We start from the raw sequence: 24,614 nt of genomic DNA on the forward strand, positions 1-24,614 counted from the left end.
TACTTGTTTTCTATTCCCCATCTGATAGTTTCAACATGTGTCACATCTGAGTGTGGTTCTTTTGATTGCTTGTCTCTAGACAAGGTGTTGGATTTCTTCTTTTCTCCTTCTTCTTCTTCATCCTCTTCTTTGTATTATTACGATTTATGAATAAACTTCGTATCTTGTATATTTATCCCTGGAAATGGGCACATCTTTTCTCTCAGTAGGTCTCTAGTGTGGAAGTTTGAATCAATCTGTGCAGGTTTGGGACACTGTGATTACCCTCAGTGCACCATAGGTTTTCAATTCATCTAGAGGTAACCTTAATCTTATCTTGTGCAACAACACTTTTCACCTTTCTACATCCTAAGTGGACGTTAAAATTCTATTTAACTTTTTAAATAGCCACTAGAAACTGTTTAAAAGTCTTTTTCAGATTGTTTAGTAAAATTAATTTCATCTTAATTGATTCACAGTGTCAATATTTGTTTTTCCTGGCTCTCTTTCTTGGCATTCTATTTCTTCAGAGGTTTATTTTATTTTGGTGTATACCATTTTAAGAAGGAGATTTTGTTTTGTTTTGATTGAATTTGGGGTTTATTTCATTGTTTTTAAACATTAGTAAAAGATCTTCACGTACTCTGGATGCCTAATCAGCTCACACGCATGCAAACACACACGCACACACACGCACACACACACACACATATTGACAGTTTATGCTTCCAAAGTTGTTTATGATGTTTCTTGTTGGATAGATGTGTTTTTTAAAAAGATAAGGTGATTAATTTATGATTCTGTTTCATTATGACTTTTGCTTATTATTTTTCTTATTTAAGAAAGGCTATTTAATCCCAGTTATAGACATACCAATATGTAACCCTTACTAATAACTTTATAGACTAAAAAAAGGCCTTTAATCTATACATTTTTCTTTAAATGGTTTTAATAGTTGGATTAATTAGGTCCCTTCAACAATAACAAAAAAGTTTTCCTATCTTAATTTATTGAATAATTCCAGTAGTTTGATTTAAAATACATACATATAATATTGTACCACATGTAAACTAATGTTTTTCTACATATTTAATTCTGCTGCACTGATCTTATTCTTTACATTAATGCCATACTTATTTAAATATTGTAACTTTATATATTGTTATATTTTGAAGAAATTTCTCTGATTATTTCCACCTTGCTGTATTTTCTTGTCTTATTCCTTGTAGGACATTTGGTCCTGTCCAAAACATCCGTAAGACATTTAGTCCACCAGACATTTGGTTCATGCCAACAGGTCCTTGCTATCTGGTTCTGTCTAGAACATCCATGAGCGTATTTGGTCCATGCCAAATTGTTTGGACAGGACCAAATATCAAGGATTTTTTGGCGTGGACCAAATGTCTTACAAACCAAATATCTTATGGACATTTTCGACAGGACCAAATGTCTGCTAATCAGTATTATTATATATTTTACTTTTATGAGGATCTTTAGAATCAGCTTTATCAATTTACACAGAATCCACATGAATATTTTCCTTTGGAATATATTAAATTTATAGATTCATTTGATAATTTTATACACATACATAGACTATATACACATGCATATGTACATATATAAATTTACATGTTTTGTTTTGCATTTTTCCTTTATATTCAATATTTCAATTAACATAAAACTTCAAAAATTGTTATGTGGATGTCTACTGTTCATTAACATGACCCTATCTTTTGTATATAATCTACTAGAAATAATGACATAGTATAATTAACAGCTTCATGACTATTTATATCCTTAAAATCTGATACTGTCATGTATTAAAGGGCTGCTTTATAACATTAAGTTGAATTCATAAAATGCATAGCATTTCTGAATTTATTGTTTAAATATTCGAAATACTAATTTTATAATAAATAAATAATACCTAGTTATATCAACTATGCCATATTCCAAAATTATACTTTATTTTATTTTGCTTTTATTGTGACTTTTTAAACATCATACTATTTGTTACTATGATTCAAATTGCAAAATGACAATTAAACATTTATCTAAATATAAACAAGTTAGGACTCTTTATATCGCAAATAACAGAATATGTAATCCAAGCTAGCATAAATATTACAGGGAATTTAGCAACTCCTGTTACTTCTGGGTCTAGAATTATGCTTGATTATACATGAAGCCAGATCCAGTGTTAAATAAAGCCATTATGGGTCAGATTTCATCCCTCCCTTCCTCTCTTTGTTCCTTGGTTCCTTCCTTCCTTCCTTCCATTGCTCCTTCCTGCTTTCCTTTTTTCTTTTTTTATTCACTTTTTAATTGATATTTAATGTATTTATGGTGAAGTACACAAACCTTAGGTGTATAACTTGACTAATTTTTACAAATATATACAGTGGTATAGCAGCCTAAATCAACATGTAGAACATTTCTGGCATCTTCAGAAGTTTCCCTTATATCACCTCCCCATCAGTATTTCCCTCAAGAATAAAACTATAGGGGCCGGCCCGGTGGCACAGCAGTTAAGTGCGCGTGCTCCACTGCGGCAGCCGGGGATCCGCAGGTTCGGACCCCGGGCGGCACCGATGCATTGCTTGCTAAGCCATGCTGTAGCGGCGTCCCATATAAAGTAGAGGAGGATGGGCACGGATGTTAGCCCAGGGCCAGTGTTCCCCAAGAAAAAAGGGGAGGATTGGCGTCGGATGTTAGCTCAGGGCTAGTCCTCCTGGCAAAAAAACAAAACAAAACAAAAAAAAGAATAAAACTATAATCTCTACCATAATAGATCAGTTTTCTATTTTCTTGAATTTCATATAAATGGAATCATATAGTATGTATTCTTTGGTGTCTGGCTTTGTTGATTTTACTGAATTCTGGAAAGCTACCTTATGAATGATCTCAATTTTATGAAGAAATGACATAGTCCTAGTCCTCATTTTCTTAGATCTTTACAAAATGGATCATTGTTAATCATACTTCCTTCATTTCCTTATGCCATCAACCTAATGTTCTTTTTTTTTTTAATTTTTTTTTTTATTTATTTTTTTCCCCCAAAGCCCCAGTAGATAGTTGTATGCCATAGCTGCACATCCTTCCAGCCGCTGCATGTGGGACGCGGCCCCAGCATGGCCAGAGAAGCAGTACATCGGTGCATGCCCCGGATCTGGGCTCGGGCTGCCAGCAGCAGAATGCTCGCACCTAACCGCTAAGCCACGGGGCCGCCCCCAACCTTATGTTCTTTCTACAGTACATTGTTTCTTCTCTGTCTCCTTAGTTGTCTTGTTCTCCTCCTTCTATGCTGCTAGAATAAGAATACTTTCAAAGCATAGCCTCCTTCGCATTCTGACATTAACCCTAACCCGTCTTGAACTCTTCGAATATAGATACTTCCAAGGAGTTCTATTCTCCTCCTCCATGCTCATTCCAAGTGACACTCAAAATAGCATCACTAAATCAATGAAATCATTCTAAATCTTCTCTATGTCTAGATTTGACCCCTCACTTATAGCTGCAAATCCAACTTCCTAAGTGCTGCTCCACTTTGTCTTTGGTATATCCTGATCATTTCTCGAATGATAAACATTAGAATCACTACCTTCTCTTTCAAGCCACCTTCTATTGATTTCCTTTGCAGATAATGGCAGGAGCCTTTCCCCAATATTAAAGGATTAGATCCTTGAAACTTTATCCTTTTCCCATTCTCACACATTTAACAGTTGCCAAATCCTACAAATTCTTCATTTTAATGAATTTCACACATTTTCTCTCTTTTTATTCCCACAGCCATCACCCTAATTTACTCCATTGTGACATTATACCTGGACTGCTCACAGTAGCCTCCTACCTGGTTCCATTTCTGTTACTTCAATTCTAACGCATCTCACACGGGCGCATGCTAATTGTTATATATCAGAGCGCCTCTCCTATCACTCACAAGTTCTCCAAATGTTAAATTAAAAGAGAATTAAAAACAACAACCAAAGCTGCATTCAAGATTACTTTTTACTGAGTTCATCTATAGACACCACAGCCCTATTTTGTATCACTCATTCACTTATTTGTATTTTTATAAGTCTATTATCTTTCATCACGATGAAGTACAGACTTCAGAGGTGGAGATTTTTGTCTGTTTTGTTCATTGTTAAATTCCCTAAAAGAGTGCCTAACATATGGTAAGCCTTCATTAAACATTGGTGAAAGAATGAATGGCTTGTTCTGTAGTCAAATTGGAATACTTATTCCCCCAAACATAATGAAGGCTTTTCATTTTCATATTATTGCTTAAGCTATACCCTTAGTGTAAAGACCTTTCTTTTTATGTACCTTCACATCATAAAAACACATAATTAAAGATCGATCTCAACTGCAGCAATTCTTTAAGGCTCTTCTTTATCTCCCCAACTCAATGTTAGTTCTTTCTCCTCTAAATTCTCATAGCACTTTGCATCATTTTTATAGAACCTATAATGCTAGTCCCTTAAGACTCGCTTAAAAAATTACTTATCTTATTATCCCTAAAAGACATTATATTCTTTGAGGCCAAAAACTGTGTTTTAGATATCTTTGGGACTTAACATTTAGCTGAATAATATGTTAATGGCAAGCATTCAATGTATGTTTATTTAATTGGACTGGGTATATTATTTTCTCTTCACCATAACCTTGGCAGAATAAACCAGTGTTTATCATGCATGAAAATGTCAAAGGATATTGTGCTTATTTTTCTTCCAACACATTAATTTGTTCGTGTTTGCTAATAAACAATTTAGCTACTATCCCTGAGAACTAAGGGAATACTAATTTTATGAACAATTACCAATGTAAACAACCTCTGTGACTTCATGTTTAACATCTAAGTCATTATTTTTAGGTAGAACTCATTAAGAAAGGGTTGTCCTATTTCAGGAAAAAAAATGTAATTCATGCTCTGGAAATATAAATGAGGTAGGGTTCATACTGCTAGCTAGTCTGAATTTCAGTTTGAATACTTAGAATGTTAATTTATACAAATATATTCCAAATTAATGTGTCACATATCCAGCAGGTTTTGAGAAAGTTATGGGAATGTGTTCTTTGTTAGATTTATAAAGTGAATATGTAAATGCATAAATTTACAACCATAGTGAAGAAATAAGTTGTGGCATGATGGGACCCTCATAAAATGGGAGCAGCATTCATTGATTCTGGAAAACTGCTGAAAACCTACAGTCTCTCCAGGATACATATAAATAAGACAAATGTTAAATTGGTCCAAAAACTACAGTGCTGGTCAGTTTGAGAAGTAAAGGCTTTAAAATAAAACAGATCTCTGTTCACAATCATGACCTGTGGATAAGTAGTGCCTGCCTCCTGGGATGATTAAAGGATTCATTAGTAAAGTCATTATCTAAAATTAAGCACACAATTAGTGTTAGTTTCTTCAATTTAAGGTGTGAATGGGGACCTTATGAGGAATAAATGAGATAATGCAGTGCTTGTCAATATTTTATTTAGTATAAGGGCTGCATATCAAAAGCAGCAGTGGATCTCCAATCTTTATATGACTGTTTTTATGCTTGATTTAAAATTTTTTTAAAAATTGATCAAAGGCTACTATGATTTTTTAAAACTCTTAAAATGAATTTTCTTTTATTTGTTACAGCAATTATATAACATTGAAAAAGTAATAATACCTATTGTTAATAAGGTGTTACTTTTCCTGCTTGTGGGTCCTTGCCCTAATAATAGGATCGTCCTAACATATCAAGCAATTCAGTAATGCTGAAGTGTTCCTTCAGAAGAAGCTACAACATTTATTAAGGTCATTCCTATGAGTCCTCCCACTCATGGGTTAAAACCTTCTCTTTCCAGAAAAATCTGGGGTATGTAATCCTTTACTACAAGTCTTAGGTAGCCAATAGTAAGTGCACGAACATGGCTGTTGTTGACAACACTGGTAATGTTAATCCTTTCAATGAACCCTCCAAAATTCACTTCATACACACACAATTAAAACAACAATGTAATTTCTCATTAAAGGGAAACATTTACATTTCATAAGCAATGGACCTCCAGTGTGGCATCCTGAATATATTAAATGCGACTGATAATTTAAGAGTTTGCTTTTTTATTTCCACATGTTCTTTAAGCCAGCTGCCGATGAATTTGGCTGGATGCCCATAAGTGAGAGAAAAAAGAAAATCACAGTTTAAAATATTTCCTTTATAATGACATTTTGTCGGCTGATTAATCTTTTCTGTTACACAGCTAAATAACACCATATGTTAGCTGTGAGTTTATTGCTATAACATACAAGAGAGATCTACCTCATGATAAATGATTTGGATATTTTCTAGCTGAAAATGAAAGAAGGGAAAAATGCTGTTGGAATCTTGCTTCCAAAATAGTTTAGGTAGTTTGATTATATGATATATATCATAGAAATGAGTGTGTCTTCAGAGATCAGAGCAACACTTTATATGTTAGACCTTCTGAGTTAAGCCCGTATCGGAAAACACAACTTTCCTTTAAATCTATGTGGATTATGTTTTGGCAAGGTTAGACATTCTTTCCAACACTAGCTACTTAAAATTTAGTTAAATGATTATGATGTTTAAACAACAACCAAAAATTCAAAATACGTTTTTGTTTGATTGTGTATTAAAGCCAAATGAAGCTTGAGCATTAATTCCATTATTTTATTCTGCAGATGATTTGTATTTAAAATACAAACAGTAACATCAATGATAATATTAGAGCAAAATAAAAAAACGATAGTAGATTGGAAGTTATTTTTCTAGTATGTTACTTTATTTGATTAACTCAAGTCATTCAAAGTTATTTATTGAGTACCTACTGTGTGCCTACTATTTTATAAGCTCTCAGGATACAATAGTGGTTAAAAACAGGTAAGACCTTCTTCTCTTAGAAGTTATATTCTTCTTAGGGAAGATGTACTATGAATGAATTAATAAACAAATCATTCTATCAATATAACATAACATGATACAATATTATCCAATAATTACTAGTGACTTCACAACAGATTAGTACCATAAGGAATTTTAAATAATGGAATCGAAATATATAATGCTACAAAAACTCAAAATTAAGGATAAAAAATGAAATAAAGTAAAGGTTAAATAGCCTAGGAAATTCCTTTTTCCATTCCACACGATAGACATAGGAGACAAAAGAACTTATCTTTTCTCAGATTCTTAGTTTAAGCAACATGCTATGCTTAAAGGGAAAAGCTATATCAACATTAATCCATTCATCTGTTCATTCACTACTTCATTCATAAATTCAGTGGACATGTACTTAGTGGGGTCAATGTAATGTAAGATAAAAGCTTGGACTCAGGAGTAGTACTGCCTGGCTTGAAACTTGGCTTAACTTTTTATTCATTGGTGCCCTTGGCTTCTTTAACTTCATAATAATAGCACATGCCTTATAGAATTGTGAGGATTAAATGAGACAATACATGGTATGGCAGGTACATTCTAAAGCAGCCCCCAATAAGTCATGCCCTTATGAAATCCTCTCCCCTTGAGTATAAGAGGAACCTCTGACATGTTTCTAAGCAGGAGATTATGGCAAAGATGATGGAATGTCACTCTCATGATTACATTTCCTTATATGAGACTCTTTTTTTTTTTGTCTTGTCAGACTGTAGAGAAAGAATCACTTGGTTGCCTTAAAGAAGCAAACAGCAATGTTGTGAACTGCATATGGAGTCACATGGTAGGGACCTGTGAGTGGCCTCTAGGAACTGAGGGCAGATTCCAGCCAACAGCCACTAAGAAGCCAGGGTCCTAAGTCATATGGCTACAAGGAAATGAATACTGCCAACAGCCCAAGTGAGTTTGGAAGAAGATTCTTTTCCGGTCAAGTCTCCAGATAAAAGCACAGCCTTGCTGACACCTTGGTTGCAGCCATGTGAGACCCTCAACAGAGGACCCCAGTTAAGCTGTGTGCAGACTTCTGATCTACAGAAACTGTGAGATAATACATGTGTGTGTATAAGCCACAAAGTCTGTGGTAGTTTGTTACGCAACAAAATAAAACTGATTTTACATGGAAAAGGCTTATAATAATATCCTACATGAATAAAGGACTCAGTAAATTGTATCTATTTTTATAATACATACTATGACTCAGGAATCGGGCTAGTCACTTTGAAAAAAGATAGAGAGGGCCGGCCCTGTGGCTTGGTGGTTAAGTGCGCGCGCTGCAATGCTGGTGGCCCGGGTTCGGAACCCCGGGTGCGCATTGAGGCACCACTTCTCTGTCCATCCTGAGGCCGAGTCCCACATACAGCAACTAGAAGGATGTGCAGCTGTGACATACAACTATCTACTGGGGCTTTGGGGGGAAAAAATAAAATAAATAAAATCTTTAAAAAAAAAAAAGGAAAAAAGATAGAGAAAATATGGTACCTGTCAGAGACAAACATAAAAAGATGTTGATAATAACGTGGAGCTGCCACTTCAATGGAGGGAAGCATGGGATCCTCTGAGAGCATCTAGAAATGGAGCAGAACCAGGCTGGGGTGATCAAGGAAGGCTTTCCAGAGAAGCTTATGCCTAAACTGAACTTTAAATGATGATTATCTCTTTCTATCACACATTTAATTAATTATTTTTAATGTATTTCCTCCACTAGAATGTAAGCTTCCTGAAGGCAGGGCTTTTTGTCTGAATTCCTAGTGCCTAGATGAATGCCTCGTACATAGTAAGTGCTTAATGCATATTTGATGCAAGAATATATTAATGAATTCTAAGTCAGTCAAATGGGTAAATTTGGAAAAGATCACAAGGAAATAGGGCAAGAAGGATATATTAGGAAGAGGGAGTAGCATCTGCAAAATCTTGGTAGTCAAAGAGGCACTGTGTCAAGAAAGCCATCAAGCCCATTTTTCTCAAAAATTGTCTCCCTGACAGGACAAAATAGTATACTGTAGTCAATGCCTAGATGCCCATTCACATCCAGAAACAAATGTATAGCAAAGTTTCAATGTATTTCTACCCTCACTCATGACATGTCGTATATTACCAGATGATAGGAATTGCCCAGGATGCTTGTTATGATCTTTGGGAGAGCAATAAAAATTTTATTTAGGGGCCAGCCCTGTGACCAAGTGGTTAAAGTTCTGTGCTCTCCACTTCAGCGGTCCAGGTTCACGGGTTCAGATCCTGAGCACAGACCTATACAACTCGTCAGCCATGCTGTGGCAGGGACCCATAAGCAAGATAGAGGAAGATTGGCACAGATGTTAACTCAGGGCGAATCTTCCTCAGAAAAAAAGTTGTATTTATATTCCGTAGGAAGATTAAAAATCTCTGCAGTTTGGGGGGTCCACGTGGACTTTAGGAGTTATAGGACTTTTCAAGTTTAAGTTCTAGATATCTTATGATATTCAGCATAGAAAATAAACATTGAAAGATCTGGATATTTTTTTCTTAGTTATTACTTCCTTTTTCCCTCTATCTATCATGTATCAGTAAGCTGATAGGTCAATACAAGTATTGCATGTAACCTACATTGTCAATAAGGGCAAAAGTTAAAAGCTTAGAGGTTGTAGTTTTCTGGATCCATTTACCAGATAAAGAAATAATGAAGTATACTATTGCTGTGTTAAATACAGCATGAGGTTAAAATATGCAACATTTAAACCCAGAGTATTTCTCCAATTTAATGAAGCAATCAATGTGCACTATTTAAAATTTTCTCTAGCTCTGAAATTTAGGATGTCTTTAGACTCTACCCTATACTAGAATTTTGAAATTCTTCTACGTTAGAGATATGCTGTGTTTCACAAACACTTTTTTGTCAATAATTTACTCTAGTGGAGAAAAGTTACCCTGAATCACTTAGCTCAAATCTTTTCACCTAACAAGAGGGTTAAAAAATAATTGCAGACCCACTGACCAAGTGAAACATTCACAAATCTAAAACTCCTTGGTGAGATCAATGAATATTCATCATATAAGTATATTTTGGATGGAAATTATGTCTTTTGCAACAGAGATCTGGAAATTTCTATATGAAACACAAGTATAAGTTTTTAATTCCAAAGACTGAGGGAATTACCCATCATGTTTTAGTCTTACTCAGTATAGCTTTAATCAATGATGCATAAAGTATGAGTATCATTTTGAATACTATTTTGTGTAAATATTATAGCATGAGGTACAAATCACAAATCAATTATCTTATTTAGAAATATTGACTAAGGGCTACATTGCAGATAAACTTGATTAAATTTTGACACAACAGCAAAATAATTTACGTTAAAAAAAATATATATATATATACATAAAACCAAACACAAAGGATTTTTATTGTTGTCATTGCTATTATAGCAGTTGTTTTTATCTCTGGTATAAAGTTTTAACTTTTTTCATCTCAGGACCTTGACTCAGCATATTTGTACAGACTGAGAAAGGATTAGCCTTGCAGCCCTGTCTCTGCCATCCATTTTTATCTCCATTCTTTAGGCTTCCAAGTGGAAGGGCATGGAAATCCAAGCAACCTTTAGAATATTGAGATATGAAACACATGAGCTGCTTACAGAGCTGGTCATCTGCCTATATGAGGGGGGAAAAGGCCTGTTTTCCAGCATTTGCTTTTTTCCATAGTGTATCCTCCCACCACGGCTAATTTCAAGCTGCCAAATTATTTAATAATTATGGCAACATTTCTGAATATTTACCAGTCAGCTCTTCTGAGCCAGTAGAAGCCAACAGGAACTGGACACAGCCCACCTCAGGGTGTAATCAAACGATATGTGGAGGGAGTTTTCAATTTCTAAACAGTAAAGTGTGGGGAAACAGTAGTAGGCCATGAGGAAAGAAGAGTTTAGGCAAGCTCATTGAGGAGGCTATTTGTCGTATCAACAATCTGGCATTTGTTTGAAAAAATAAGAGCCATCAAAGGATTTTAAAAAATGTGACAAGGGCAGAATTGCTAATTAGAAAGATCATTTTGACAGTTAAGTGAAATTTGATTAGAAAATATGAGTCTAGAGGCAGAAAGACAATTTAAGCTCCTTCAAACATGGTGCAAGAAAGATGAATTTAAAAATACTATTAGTGAAGTGCAATGGAGAAAATTATGCAGAATTATTGTTCAACATTCAAAACCTCATAAATTCACTGCTTCCTGGCACTTTGCTAGTTCCTCTTTCCCCTCATCCTCTTTGTCAGCTATCTACAATTTCTCATTATAAGATAGTTTGATAACAGGGAACAGCTCAACATATATAGATTGATTTAGACCAGTGACAAGGAATTTTAATAATCAGTAAAGACATAATTGATGGGACAGGAAATGCAATCTGAAAAGGCCTCAGTGAAGGGCTAAGGGGAGGTATCAGTGAAGTCTAGAGGGAATCTAGTCTACAGGGAGACATGACAATCTAGGGCCTTAGGCTAGATCTGAGGTTGAATTCCAGATCCCAGAATTCCTACTGGGAGCAAATCATCAGCCCATTCCAAAGTTACTTTATGATAGTATTGAATTACTTGCAAGAGCATCACAGATGTAGATCTGTACAATTATACTAAGAGACAAAATTTTGATGATTATTTGTGTTTTGAAAAGAATTAATCACTAGAAATTATTCCACATAAGTAGAAAAGTAGCATTTATTAGAATTTTTTAAGATGTGTATCTTTTTAATACTTCCAAAGAGGATTTTTAAAAGAAATATGCTTTACCATGATATACAGAGTTTTTAATTATTAGGAAGATCTTATATTCATGAGCACCAATGAATCTATCAACACTATATAGTGCATAGTAAAGAGGAAATTTTCAAATGATTTCAAGTCTCTGTTGCATACTAAAAGCATCAATCGACAGTTACAATGATTTAAATATGAATGGATTCTAGAGTAGGTTTAAGGTAGTACTAAAATTAAAATCTACCAGTCACACATGATATTTTCTGACTGATATAACTGAGAAATTTAAAAAGTAATTCATATGCAGGCCACAAAATGTGCCAGAAGATCTGAAAAAATATGGCTGAATCTTTATGCTTTTTTATTTAATATTTTTTATTTTGACAACTTATGATAATATAATTATAATTAATTAGAATACTGATAAATAATTGGTTAAAGATCATATGTTCTGGATAGAGAAGTATTATTTTGAGTAGATGATTGTCAGGTAATTCTTTATGGTGATCACTATGTAGCTGATCACTGTAATTTTGGATTATGAAAAATATACTATATAAATTATAATGATGAATAGATACAATAGAGTACCATGTAACTTAAAAATCAGCCAAGTGATATTCAATGACATATTAAGTAGATATTTATTGAGAATTTACTATGTATTATGCATCAAATATAAAGTTCTAGCATTTGTAAATGAGTAAGGAAACAATCTGGTTCCTGATGGTGTGAACTTTGCATGTTAGTTCATTAACAAACATGGAAAAAAAATTAATATAATGTGAAAGAACTCTTACAGTACGTGAGGCTTCAGGCTTGAGTGACAGGAGTAGTTCAGTATGACTTTTGCACAGTGTAGGGAAAGGAGATGCAAGAAAATGAGATCTTAACACTAGTTCCAGATTTATGGAATTTTCCTTTTTATACTGTGTGGTTTACCTGTCTATAATTGGAACATGAGAGTACCTTAATTTCAATCTTAAGCAGTATTTTTCAGAGAAGCCTTCCTTAATCCAACAAGACTTGCTTAAATCTCTTTGTTACAGAATTTCATAGTACCTTGTACTTATTCTTTTCCTTGTAGGACATATCACAATTTAAATTAATTAATTGTAGCTGAGAAAATATTGAGATGTTGATTGATTTGGTGTGATTAAAAATTCATTTCCTAATTAAAAATTGGAACTAATAGCAGGTTCTTTCCCTCTGGGTTGGCCCTTAGCTAGAGAACAGAGACACAACATCTTTGAGAACAAGAAAATCTCAGCGTTTTAATGCCACCTTCTGCATATGCCTCCTCACACTGAGACCCAGTTGGGGACAAAGGAAAGGATCCTGTGCCTAGAGGAGAGGAAGGGCTACTAGCACTCCTCACCACTCTAGACCCTGCATATGACACAGGATGCTGGTAAAGAGAGGGGCAGACATCATTTGAGCATCTAGGACCCAGAGGAGTACTGGGGTTTCCTCATCTGGTCAGGATAGGTTCCAGCTGACATGAAAATAAAAGGATATTTGATGATGTATATAATCTCAGTGTCCCGGAGAGAGGACGAGAGGATTCTTCATTTATTTTATGCCTCTTATCTGAACCTTTATGTGACAGTAACTCTATGTCATAGTAATTCTTTAAAATTATACAGCTTAAAAGCAAATACACTCTCTTAATTCAAATGGCACTTGTGAAAAAAAAATCAAGTCACCACATTAAAATATGGCATAAAATTACTCATGATTTAAGGTTTACAATCTTCAACTAATTACAGGGACAATTGTGTATCCATAGTAAGAAAAGATTTTACAAGATGGCATTTGCTTGGAGACCCCAAGGCCCCCCAAACATGGAATACTTCCTGGGATCGCTAACAATACAAACATATTTACTCTCCTTTTATATACTCTTTAATCCCAACACTCTGCTTCTCCCAGGTTCCCCCTCGCCCATTTAAGCAGACAGTGACTTTGTCTTTAATGCCTTTGGGGATAGGGTTTGTGTGAGTAGCTAGCAATTCCTTAATTCTTTAATATTATTAATTTCTAGAAGCCCCAACTAAAGAAAATTTTAAAAATCAAACAACCACCAAACAGAACATGGGAGGTTGGGCCGGCTTAGCGGTTAAGTGCACGCGCTCCACTGCTGGCGGCCCGGGTTCGGATCCCCGGGGGGCGCACCAATGCACCGCTTCTCCGGCCATGCTGAGGCCGCGTCCCACATACAGCAACTAGAGGGATATACAGCTATGACCTACAGCTGTCTGCTGGGGCTTTGGGGGAAAAAATAAATAAAAAAAATTAAAAAAAAAAAAAAAGAACATAGGTTAAAGAGTGGAGGGAAAATGAAGATTAATCAGGGACACAGAAATAACAGGTAAAAACATGAAAAGAATTTTTCTAGGCTAGAAAGAGATACACATATCTTGTTTTTCCCATCGTAGAATAGACATTGACATATTTCTCACAGGTATGAGTGGGTCCACTGAGATCCATACATGCTACACAATAAAATGCATTCTTTTTATTTAATATATTGACTGCAATGTGCAATTTAAAATATAGACTGTATGCTCCACAAGAAGATATTTTTATATCTCCTGTATCTTTCGTAGTGTTTGGCCCACAATATGTGTTCAATAGTGTCAGTTGAATGAATGAATTATCCTCCTTGTTGTTATCAGTAATAAACATAATCTTAAAGAATAAAGATATGCTGGAGTTTACCCAGCAACATGACAAAAGCTTGGATTCACTAGGTCTTGACACTCCTTTTCCGAGCCTGTTGCCCCTACTTCTAGAATGCAGCTGGGTATTATATTCAAAGGAAATGAAATGACAGGGTCTTGAAGAGATATTTGCATTCCTGTGTTCATTACACCATTATTTAAATAGCCAACATATGGAAAAAACCCAAGTGTCCATCAACAGAAGAATAGACAAAGAAAATGTGCTGTATATATATATGCAATGGAATACTATTCAGTCATAAAAAGAAGGAAATCCTTCTATTTGCAACAACGTGGATGAACCTGGAGGGCATTATGCTAAGTAAAATAAGCCAGACAGAAAAAGACAAATGCTGCTTAATCTTACTTATATGTGGAATCTAAAAAAGTCAAACTCATAAAAGCAGAGAGTAGAATGACAGTTGCCAGAGGGTAAGGGGTGGGGGAAACGGGGAGATTCCATCAAAGGGTTCAAACTTTCAGCTATAAGATGAATAAGTTCTGGGGATCAGAACACGCATACATGTGCCCCATGCATAGCATGGTGCCTATAGTTAATAATACTGTAGTATACACTTGAAATTTGCTAAGAAAGTAGATCTTAAGTGTTCTTACCACACACACTCCCCAAAATGGTAACTATGTGAGGTGATGAATGTGTTAATTAACTTGATCGTGGTAATCATTTCACAATATGCACATATATCAAATCATCACATTGCACACCTTAAATATATACAATTTTACTAGTCAATTATACCTCAGTGAATCTGAGGGGAAAAAGAAAATGACAATAGAGTGTGTTTCCGAGTGTACGCGGTACAAGTTTCTTACTGTATAAATGGAGGCATGCTTTTTTATTAGAACTTATACTGAGTTATCTCAATTAATTGGATCCCACTGCTTGCCTGGAGAAAAAAGTTAAATGAAATCAATGGATTCATGCTACAAGTAAGACTTAGAAAAAAAATTTATACTTAATCTCAACAAGTATCAGAGAAAAGGTGGAAATATAGATGAAGCACAGGCTGTGAATACTTTGTATGTCATGCTAAAGAGATAACCAAGGAAACAAGCAATATGATATTTTTGTTAAGCACTGTGATGTACACTTTATACATTCTAGCTAATTTAATTTTCATTGCAATTGTCTGTAAATGTTTATTGTTATGCAAATTCTCCAAGGTATACTCGTAAGATATACATTAGTTAAAAAGAAAGCAAGTAAGATAATACACACATTATCTTCATATACATAGAGTCTAAACTTTGTTGTAAAAAAGTTATGAAATATATGTATATCTTCATATAGACAGAGATCCTGAAGATGAACCCAAAATTAACATTGGAGAATGGAGTGAGACTAGGAGATAAAGAATATCTTAACTTTTTATATTTCAGTTGAAGCATAATGTGAGTCTGAAGCCAGGCAGAGTTTTTTGAGAATGAAAATATGGAAACATATGTCAGGGGCATTTCAAAGGTAGAGACAACAATAAATTAAGAATAAAATGGGAGTGAGACATGAGGGAGAGGAAGTGACCAATGTTGATTCTAAAGTTTTATTTTTTTCTCTCTCAGATGGGAATGATGTTGATTCCAATGACAGATAAAGTTTGAAGTCAGATACATTTTTCTTTTTTAAAATGTTGTTTGATCACCTTAATAATCAACCAGGAAGTGATGTGAAATTAAGTCAGACACAGTAGGAAGACCAGAGATGGATTAATGGATTTGGAGTTTATCTGAAAAGAGATGCTTAATGAAACAATGAGCTTGGATGAGATTGCCCAGGGAGAGTCTGTAAAGCTAGAAGAGGAAAGGGAAGGGTAAAATTGGATTATGGCTTCATGTAATCAGTGGAAATGAAAAACATCAAGAAAATGACTATAAAAAGTTGTCCAAAAGATATGATTCTTTAAAATAGTGTATTGTCACTATTCCAAGGGGAAAAAAAGCATTCCAAGAAAAAAATATTGATTAATAGTAATAAATTCTGAAAGGCAATTTAAGACAGATAATTTAATGGAATTTTTATGATTGTGTTGGCTTTGAATGAGTAGTTTCACTAGCAAGTCATCAATGTTCTGTACTTCTACTGTGTGATGGGCTATATGTTATGTTCTGGAGATAGAGTTGTAAACAAAACAGTCCCTGTTCTAGGAGCCCCTTATCCAGGAAAAGGGAAACATATCACCAGTTACAGGATAATAGTGCAGGAAGTATATGTATTTAAAACGTATGTATGGGAGCTTGAAAATTTGTACCATGTTGGGGAATGTCAATAAGTATTCCATGAAGGAAGTGATATTAACTTCCTTCATTAACTCTTTATAGGGCACTTGGTAGAAGAAACAACGTGGTCAGAGGCATGGATTTGGAAGTCATATGGCAAGATTATGGATCCTACGGGTGCCTGTGAGTATATGGTAGAAATAGGCGACAGGGAATCAGCCAAGATTAGATTGGAAAGGTCAGCAGTAGTCAGGTGTTAACAACCTTAAATTAATTGTTCACAAAATTGAACTTAATTTTCCCTAAGAAAGGTGAAAAGCAAAGGCCTTTAGGATAAATTTTGGAACAACCAATTTATATTTTAGAAAGATAACTCAGACTGGAGTATGGAGGCTGAATGGGAGAGGGTGGAGCTTAGGGGCAGGCTATCTGATAGGGGATTCTGCGGTGGGTGACCACATTAGAAGGAAATGAAGGTCAGGACTAAGGGAAATCGAAGGAAATTAAAATGGCCACAGGAATTGGGAAATGGTAAGGGGAAGAGATGCAGAAGCAATTTCAGAAATAGAATCGACAGGACTTAGTGACCGATTACTGTTATGTGAAGTAAAAGGGTGTTAATGAAAATTTCTACATTATATCCTTTTTTGGGAGAAGGATATGGTAAATAACTGACATTTGAATAGATTCCGTACAAACTATTCTCACCAAACTAAAATTATGTCTTTATTGTGAAAAATTTTGAATATTAGACTTGTACAGAATTTACTGTCCCGATTAAAACATGGCATTGGTCAGATATTTAAGGTGGCTATTTTAGAAAGAGCGTGTTTTCCAAAATACATTATATTCCAAGCATCAGTGGCAAATACACACACATATATACACACATATAAAATAATTTCTTCTAGAGTTTATGCAAATTAATATTTAATGCTATGTAAGAAAATGACGAATGCATTTCAATATTTTTCTCATCTCTATGTGATATTAGGCTTTAAGAAACAGTGTGCCAGATCTGAGAAGTCCAGGAAGTTGTAGGAAGGAGCATATGATGTTGTGTGAATGCATAAGGTTGCATTTGTATTTTGATGCCCCGTCATTACCTACCAACTGAGACCCAGGGTATGTATTATGCATACAATTGTGATGTTCTAGGTATTTTATATCATTTGATGTTTAAAATAAATTAAACTTGTATACCCCAAGACATTCATTCACAATGAATCAGTGCCCAACAGAAGGAATTGATTTGTGGGGTTATTATTATTATTGCTATTTTGTCCACTTCAATCTAAACATATGCCTTTGGTGCCCCATTAACATGCCAGAGTATTCAGAGTTAAATGAATTTGGTAAATCTCAGTCTATCAGGTAGTATATTTAAGATAATGTGTAGCTGATTTAAAAAGGGTACCTGGCTAGTGTTGATTAATGGATCAATTTTAACCAGCAGAATTGTACCTGCAATTATTTATTTATTAACTTTTTCATTAATTTAAAAACCTACTATGGGTGAGGCAAGTTTTTTAGAGATAAAAAGTTAGACAAACTATAGTTCATGATGTGCAGGAATCAACTTTAACTGGAGAAAGAGAGATAAATATTCAAATAATTATATGAAATAAAATAGAAATAAATTAAATTGCAATAAGAAAAACAAGGAGGTACTGTTTGATTTTGCTTTGAGAAATATGTATGGCTTTAAAGGCCCAGATGTTCATTTTTATCCAGCTGGTAAAAGTCAATTTGATATTAAGGTAAACTAAAAGGACTATAATGTATCTGTTTTCCATAATTTTCACATTTTATCATTGTTCCAAGACACTTGCCTTCTCTGCCCTTTCTTGATTCTTTCAAGATTGTATATTCACCAGATTCCTGATACTTAAGGTGTCCAGAATGAACTATAAGAGGCTGTGTGGTGTGTTGGAAAGAGCACCTACGTAGGAGGCAAGTTGTGGTGTACATTAAATCAGATAATGTATTTAAAATGTCCAGCTGGGGCTGGCCTGGTGGTGCAAGTAGTTAAGTGCACACGCTTGGCTGCTGCAGCCCGTGGTTCACCGGTTCGGATCCTGGGTGTGCACCAACGCACCACTTGTCAAGCCATGCTGTGGCGGTGTCCCATATAAAGTGGAGGAAGATGAGCATGGATGTTAGCCCAGGGCCAGTCTTCATCAGCAAAAATAAAAGAGGAGGATTGGCAGATGTTAGCTCAGGGCCAATCTTCCTCGCAAATAAATAAATAAAAATGTCCAGCTGATGCTTATAGGCACTTATAGGCATAGAAGATAGCTATTTTCTTCATCTCCAGCATAATCACTCTGCTTTCAAATTAATACCTATATACACATTTCCATATCATCACCATGTTTGCACTTAATGTATAGCATGAGGATATTTTTTGGATCTTCACTCTACTTATTTCTAAAAATCTTTTCCTAATTTCTCCTAATGTTTTCTTAATATTTTCTTCTTTAAATTCTACTCATCAAGCCAGAACTTTTGTTTCTAATCTGATGAAAAGGACAAATTGTCTTAGTATATTCTCTGAGAAAACTGCTTAAAAAAACTTCTGACAAATTCAGTATAGCTACTAAATAGTCAGGATCCAGACAGAAAACAAAATTCACATGGTTCAAATGAAGAGAATTCGGTGAAGGATTTTGTAGGTTTCAGGGAATAACCAAGGGATATTGCATCACCCAAGACTAACAAGAGTGAGAATCTTACTTACTATTTTTAAGGCTGATGTGTCAAGAGGACAACAAAGTGTTATTCCACCCAGTGAGAGCCGAAACCTTGATGAAAGGGCCATCTGGTAGAAATTATAGTCAAGTGGTAGACACATGGCACCAGGGAGCAGACCAGGAGACGCTTCTGTTCTCTCTCTCCTCTCACTTTCTGATCTAGTGTCTCCCACTGGCTGAACCAAACAGTAAGCAACTGACAAGGAGACCTAACTGATGAAGTTCGTTGGAATCATTCCTTCCAGGCACAGAGCAAGGCAGAGAAAATAGACACGGATCAGAGTGGCGGAGCAGGGAGGAATTACCACCACAGCAACATGATGAAAATTTCTGTCACTGTTATTCTGAAAGTTTTATTATCCTCCAACATTCCTGAGTTAGCATTATATAACTCTTTAAACTTCCCAATAACTCTATGAAGTTGCTACTATTTTTATCTTCAGGTAAGGAAACTGAGGGACTGAGAGATTAAGAAATTTGTCCAAGCTCACTGTCTGCCATTTTCAATTTTCAGAGTCTGTTGACTGTGATCTTGCTGCTTATATGTGCCTGTGCTTATGTCCAATCCTTGGCACCCAGCCTCCTGGACAGAAATAAAACTGGATTGTTGGGTATATTTTGGAAGTGTGCCAGAATTGGTGAATGGAAGAGTCCTTATGTTGCAATATGCTGCATAGTGATGGCCTTCAGCATCCTCTTCATACAGTAGCTTGGGAAAATGCCAGAATTTTATTGTCATCAGATTTCAGTATGAAAAAAAAGGACTTAGCTGCAGAAAATAATGGAAAGAAGGGTTAACCCATTTATCTGTGAACACTGAATGAGATAAATTTCCAGCTGCTGTTCTCTATTTCTGTTATTGGACCAATGTTCTATATAAATAATTAGGATGTAACCATTTACTACTCAAAGAGTTTAATATGTCTGTAGCAATCAGCCTCAGTACTGTCACTACAATATTACATTCTGCAAATGTCCTTCTGTTATGTCAGATACCAGTTTTTAGTGAACTATCTCTAAGGTACATAGTAGAGAACAAAATTGGTAAATTACTTGAGTTCCTTTCACTGTGATTTGGAAATGATATATCTTTATAGAATGAGAAAAAAAAAAGAAATTTGTGCAAATTTATGCAGCCTGTCTTAGCTACTGAGTTCCTGCAAATGCTATTCCTCTCCAGGGCCATATTTTACTTAAATAATCTAAGGGAAAATTCTAGAAAAGAGAATGTAGAGGATAGGAGTGACTTAGAATTTTAACGCAATCTCTTAATTTTATGGATGGGACAACTAAACCTCAACTATGGAAAGTTCTTTCCTTTTTTTTTGTTTTTTTTTTTGGTTTTTTGTTTTTTTGTTTTTGTTTATTGCAGTAACATTGGTTTATAACATTGTATAAATTTCAGGTGTACATCATTATACTTCTAATTCTGCATAGATTACATCATGTTCACCACCCAAATACTAATTACAACCCATCACCACACACATGTGCCGAATTATCCCTTTCACTCTCCTCCCTCCCCCCTTCCCCTCTGGTAACCACCAATCCAATCTCTGTCTCTATGTGTTTGTTTATTGTTGTTATTATCTACTACTTAATGAAGGAAATCATACGGTATTTGACCTTCTCCCTCTGACTTATTTCACTTTGCATAATACCCTCAATGTCCATCCATGTTGTCACAAACGGCTGGATTTCATCGTTTCTTATGGCTGAGTAGTATTCCATTGTGTATATATACCACGTCTTCTTTATCCATTTGTCCCTTGATGGGCACTTAGGTTGCTTCCAAGTCGTGGCTATTGTGAATAACGCTGCAATGAACACAAGGGTGCATGTATCATTACGTATTGGTGTTTTCAAGTTCTTTGGATAAATACCCAGCAGTGGAATAGCTGGATCATATGGTAGTTCTACCCTTGATTTTCTGAGGAATCTCCATACTGTTTTCCATAGTGGCTGCACCAGTTTGCACTCCCACCAGCAGTGTATGAGAGTTCCCTTCTCACCACATCCTCTCCAACATATGTTGTTTCCTGTCTTGTTAATTATAGCCATTCTGACGAGTGAGGTGATATCACATTGTAGTTTTGATTTGCATTTCCCTGATAGTTAATGATTTTGAACATCTTTTCATGTCTCTGTTGGCCATCTGTATATCTTCTTTGGAGAAATGTCTGTTCAGGTCTTTTGCCCATTTTTTAATTGGGTTGGTAATGTTTTTGTTGTTCAGATGCATGAGTTCTTTATATATTTTGGAGATTAAGCCCTTATCAGATGTATGATTTGCAAATATCTTCTCACAATTGTTAGGTTGTCTTTTCATTTTGTTGATGGTTTCCTTTGCTGTGCAGAAGCTTTTTAGTTTGATGTAGTCCCATTTGTTTATTTTTTCTATTGTTTCTCTTGCCCGGTCAGACGTGGTGCTTGAAAATATGTTGCTAAGACCAATGTCGAAGAGCGTACTGCCTATGTTTTTTTCTAGAAGTTTCATAGTTTCAGGTCTTACATTCAAGTCTTTAATCCATTTGGAGTTAATTTTTGTGTATGGTGTAAGGTAAGGTCTACTTTCATTTTTTTGCATGTGGCTATCCAGTTTTCCCAACACCATTTGTTGAAGAGACTTTCTTTTCTCCATTGTATGTTCTTGGCTCCTTTGTCAAAGATTAGCTGTCCACAGATGTATGGGTTTATTTCTGGGCTTTCCATTCTATTCCATTGATCTGTGTGTCTGTTTTTGTGCCAGTACCATGCAGTTTTGGTTACTATAGCTTTGTAGTATATTTTGAAATCAGGGAGTGTGATACCTCCAGCTTTGTTCTTTTTTCTCAGGATTCCTTTACCTATTCGGGGTCTTTTGTTGTTCCATATAAATTTTAGGATTCTTTGTTCTATTTCTGTGAAAAATGTGTTGGAACTTTGATAGGGATTGCATTGAATCTATAGATGGCTTTAGGAAGTATGGACATCTTAACTATGTTAATTCTTCCAATCCAAGAGTACAGAATACCTTTCCATTTCTTTGTGTCTTCTTCAATTTCTTTCAGCAATATTTTATAGTTTTCTGTGTACAGCTCTTTCACCTCTTTGGTTAAGTTTATTCCTAGGTATTTTATTGTTTTTGTTGCAATTGTAAATGGGATGGTATTCTTAATTTCTCTTTCTGCTACTTCGTTGGTAGTGTATAGAAATGCAACTGATTTTTGTATGTTGATTTTGTATCCTGCAATCATATTCATTTATTACTTCTAAAAGTTTTCTGGTGGATTCTTTAGGGTTTTCTGTATATAAAATCATGTCATCTGCAAATAGTGACAGTTTCACTTCTTCCTTTCCAATTTGGATCCCTTTTATTTCTTTCTCTTGCCTGATTGCTCTGGCTAGGTCTTCCAGTACTATGTTAAATAGGAGTGGTGACAGTGGGCATCCTTGTCTGGTTCCTGTTCTTAGAGGGATAGCTTTCAGATTTTCACCATTGAGGATGATATTAGTTGTGGGTTTCTCATATATGACCTTTATTATGTTGAGGTACTTTCCTTCTATACCCATTATATTCAGAGTTTTTATCATAAATGGATGCTGTATCTTGTCAAATGCTTTCTCTGCATCTATTGAGATGATCATGTGATTTTTATTCTTCATTTTATTAATGTGGTGTATTACACTGGTTGATTTGTGAATGTTGGACCATCCCTTCATATCTGGAACAAATCACACTTGATCGTGGTGTATAATCTTTTTAACGTATTGTTGTATGCGATTTGCTAGTATTTTGTTGAGGATTGTTGCATCTATGTTCATCAGTGATATTGGCCTGTAATTTTCTTTTTTTGTGTTGTCCTTGTCTGGTTTTGGTATCAGGGTAATGTCAGCTTTGTAGAATGAGTTAGGGAGCTTCCCGCCCCTCCTCAATTTTTTGGAAGAGTTTGAGAAGGATAGGTATTAAGTCTTTTTTGAATGTTTGGTAGAATTCCCCAGGGAAGCCGTCTGGTCCTGGACTTTTATTTTTGGGGAGGTTTTTGATTACTGTTTCAATCTCCTTACTGGTGATTGGTCTATTCAAATTCTCTACTTCTTCTTGATCCAGTTTTGGAAGGTTGTATCATTCTAAGAATTCATCCATTTCTTCCAGATTGTGGAATTGGTTGGCATATAGCTTTTCATAGTATTCTCTTATAATCTTTTGTATTTCTGAGGTGTCTGTTGTAATTTTTCCTCTTTCATTTCTGATTTTACTTATTTGTGCCTTCTCTCTTTTTTTCTTGGTGCGTCTAGCTAAAGGTTTGTCAATTTTGTTTATCTTTTCAAAGAACCAGCTCTTGGTTTTTTTATTTTTTTTCTTTTTTTTTTTTGTTCTCTATTTCATTTATTTCTGCTCTGATTTTTATTATTTCCCTTCTTCTACTGATTTGGGGTTTTATTTGTTCTTCTTTCTCCAGTTCCTTTAGTTGCACTCTTAGATTGTTTATTAGAGATTTTTCTTGTTTGTTGAGATAGACCTGTATTGCTATAAACTTCCCTCTTAGAACCGCTTTTGCTGTATCCCATAAATTCTGGCATGTCGTAATTTCATTTACATTTGTCTCCAGGTATTTTTTGATTTCTTCTTTGATTTCTTCATTGACCCAGTCGTTGTTCAGTAGCATTTTGTTTAATCTCCACATATTTGTGGCTTTTCTGATTTTCTTCCTATAGTTGATTTCCAGTTTCATACCGTTGTGGTCAGAAAAGATGCTTGGTATTATTTCAATCTTCTTAAATTTATGGAGACTTGTTTTGTGGCCTAATATGTGATCAATCCTGGAAAATGTTCCATGTGCATTTGAAAACAACATGTATTCTTCAGTTTTTGGATGGAATGCTCTGTATATATCTCCTAGGTCCATCTGTTCTAGTGTGTCATTTAAGGCCAATGTTTCCTTATTGATCTGTTTGGATGATCTATCCGTTGGTGTAAGTGGAGTGTTAAAGTTCCCTACTATTATTGTGTTACTGTCTGTTTCTCTTTTCGTGTCTGTTAATAACAGTTTTATATATTTATGTGCACCTACATTGGGTGCGTAGATGTTTACAAGTGTTATATCCTCTTGTTGGATTGTTCCCTTGATCATTATGTAATGCCCTTCTTTGTCTCTTTTCACAGTTTTTGTTTTAAAGTCTGTTTTGTGTGATATGAGTACTGCTACCCCAGCTTTCTTTTCATTGCCATTTGCATGGAGTATGTTTTTCCATCCCTTCACTTTCAG

The 24,614-nt window shown here is 35.0% G+C and overlaps 1 protein-coding gene across 1 annotated transcript; it reads left to right on the forward strand.

Annotated features, from left to right (window-relative positions):
• The first annotated feature begins 5,901 nt into the window (after positions 1–5,901).
• LOC101399889 (protein kish-A-like) lies at positions 5,902–20,153 on the forward strand. Its single transcript, XM_004423718.3, has 3 exons — positions 5,902–5,923; positions 16,715–16,850; positions 19,852–20,153. The coding sequence occupies exons 1-3, from the start codon at positions 5,902–5,904 to the stop codon at positions 20,072–20,074; spliced, it is 381 nt and encodes a 126-aa protein (XP_004423775.1). The 3' UTR covers positions 20,075–20,153.
• The last annotated feature ends 4,461 nt before the right edge of the window (positions 20,154–24,614 follow it).

Source organism: Ceratotherium simum, chromosome 29 (genome assembly GCF_057802395.1).
Source record: "Ceratotherium simum simum isolate JZ-2026a chromosome 29, ASM5780239v1, whole genome shotgun sequence".
NCBI lineage: Eukaryota > Metazoa > Chordata > Mammalia > Perissodactyla > Rhinocerotidae > Ceratotherium > Ceratotherium simum.

Coding starts and splice junctions, on each gene's coding strand:
- LOC101399889 (XM_004423718.3), top strand. CDS start 5,902: ATGGCTGTTGTTGACAACACTG. Junction 5,924..16,714: donor GGCTGTTGTTGACAACACTG/GTAATGTTAATC, acceptor AACTCTTTATAG/GGCACTTGGTAGAAGAAACA. Junction 16,851..19,851: donor GCCAAGATTAGATTGGAAAG/GTCAGCAGTAGT, acceptor AATTTGTCCAAG/CTCACTGTCTGCCATTTTCA.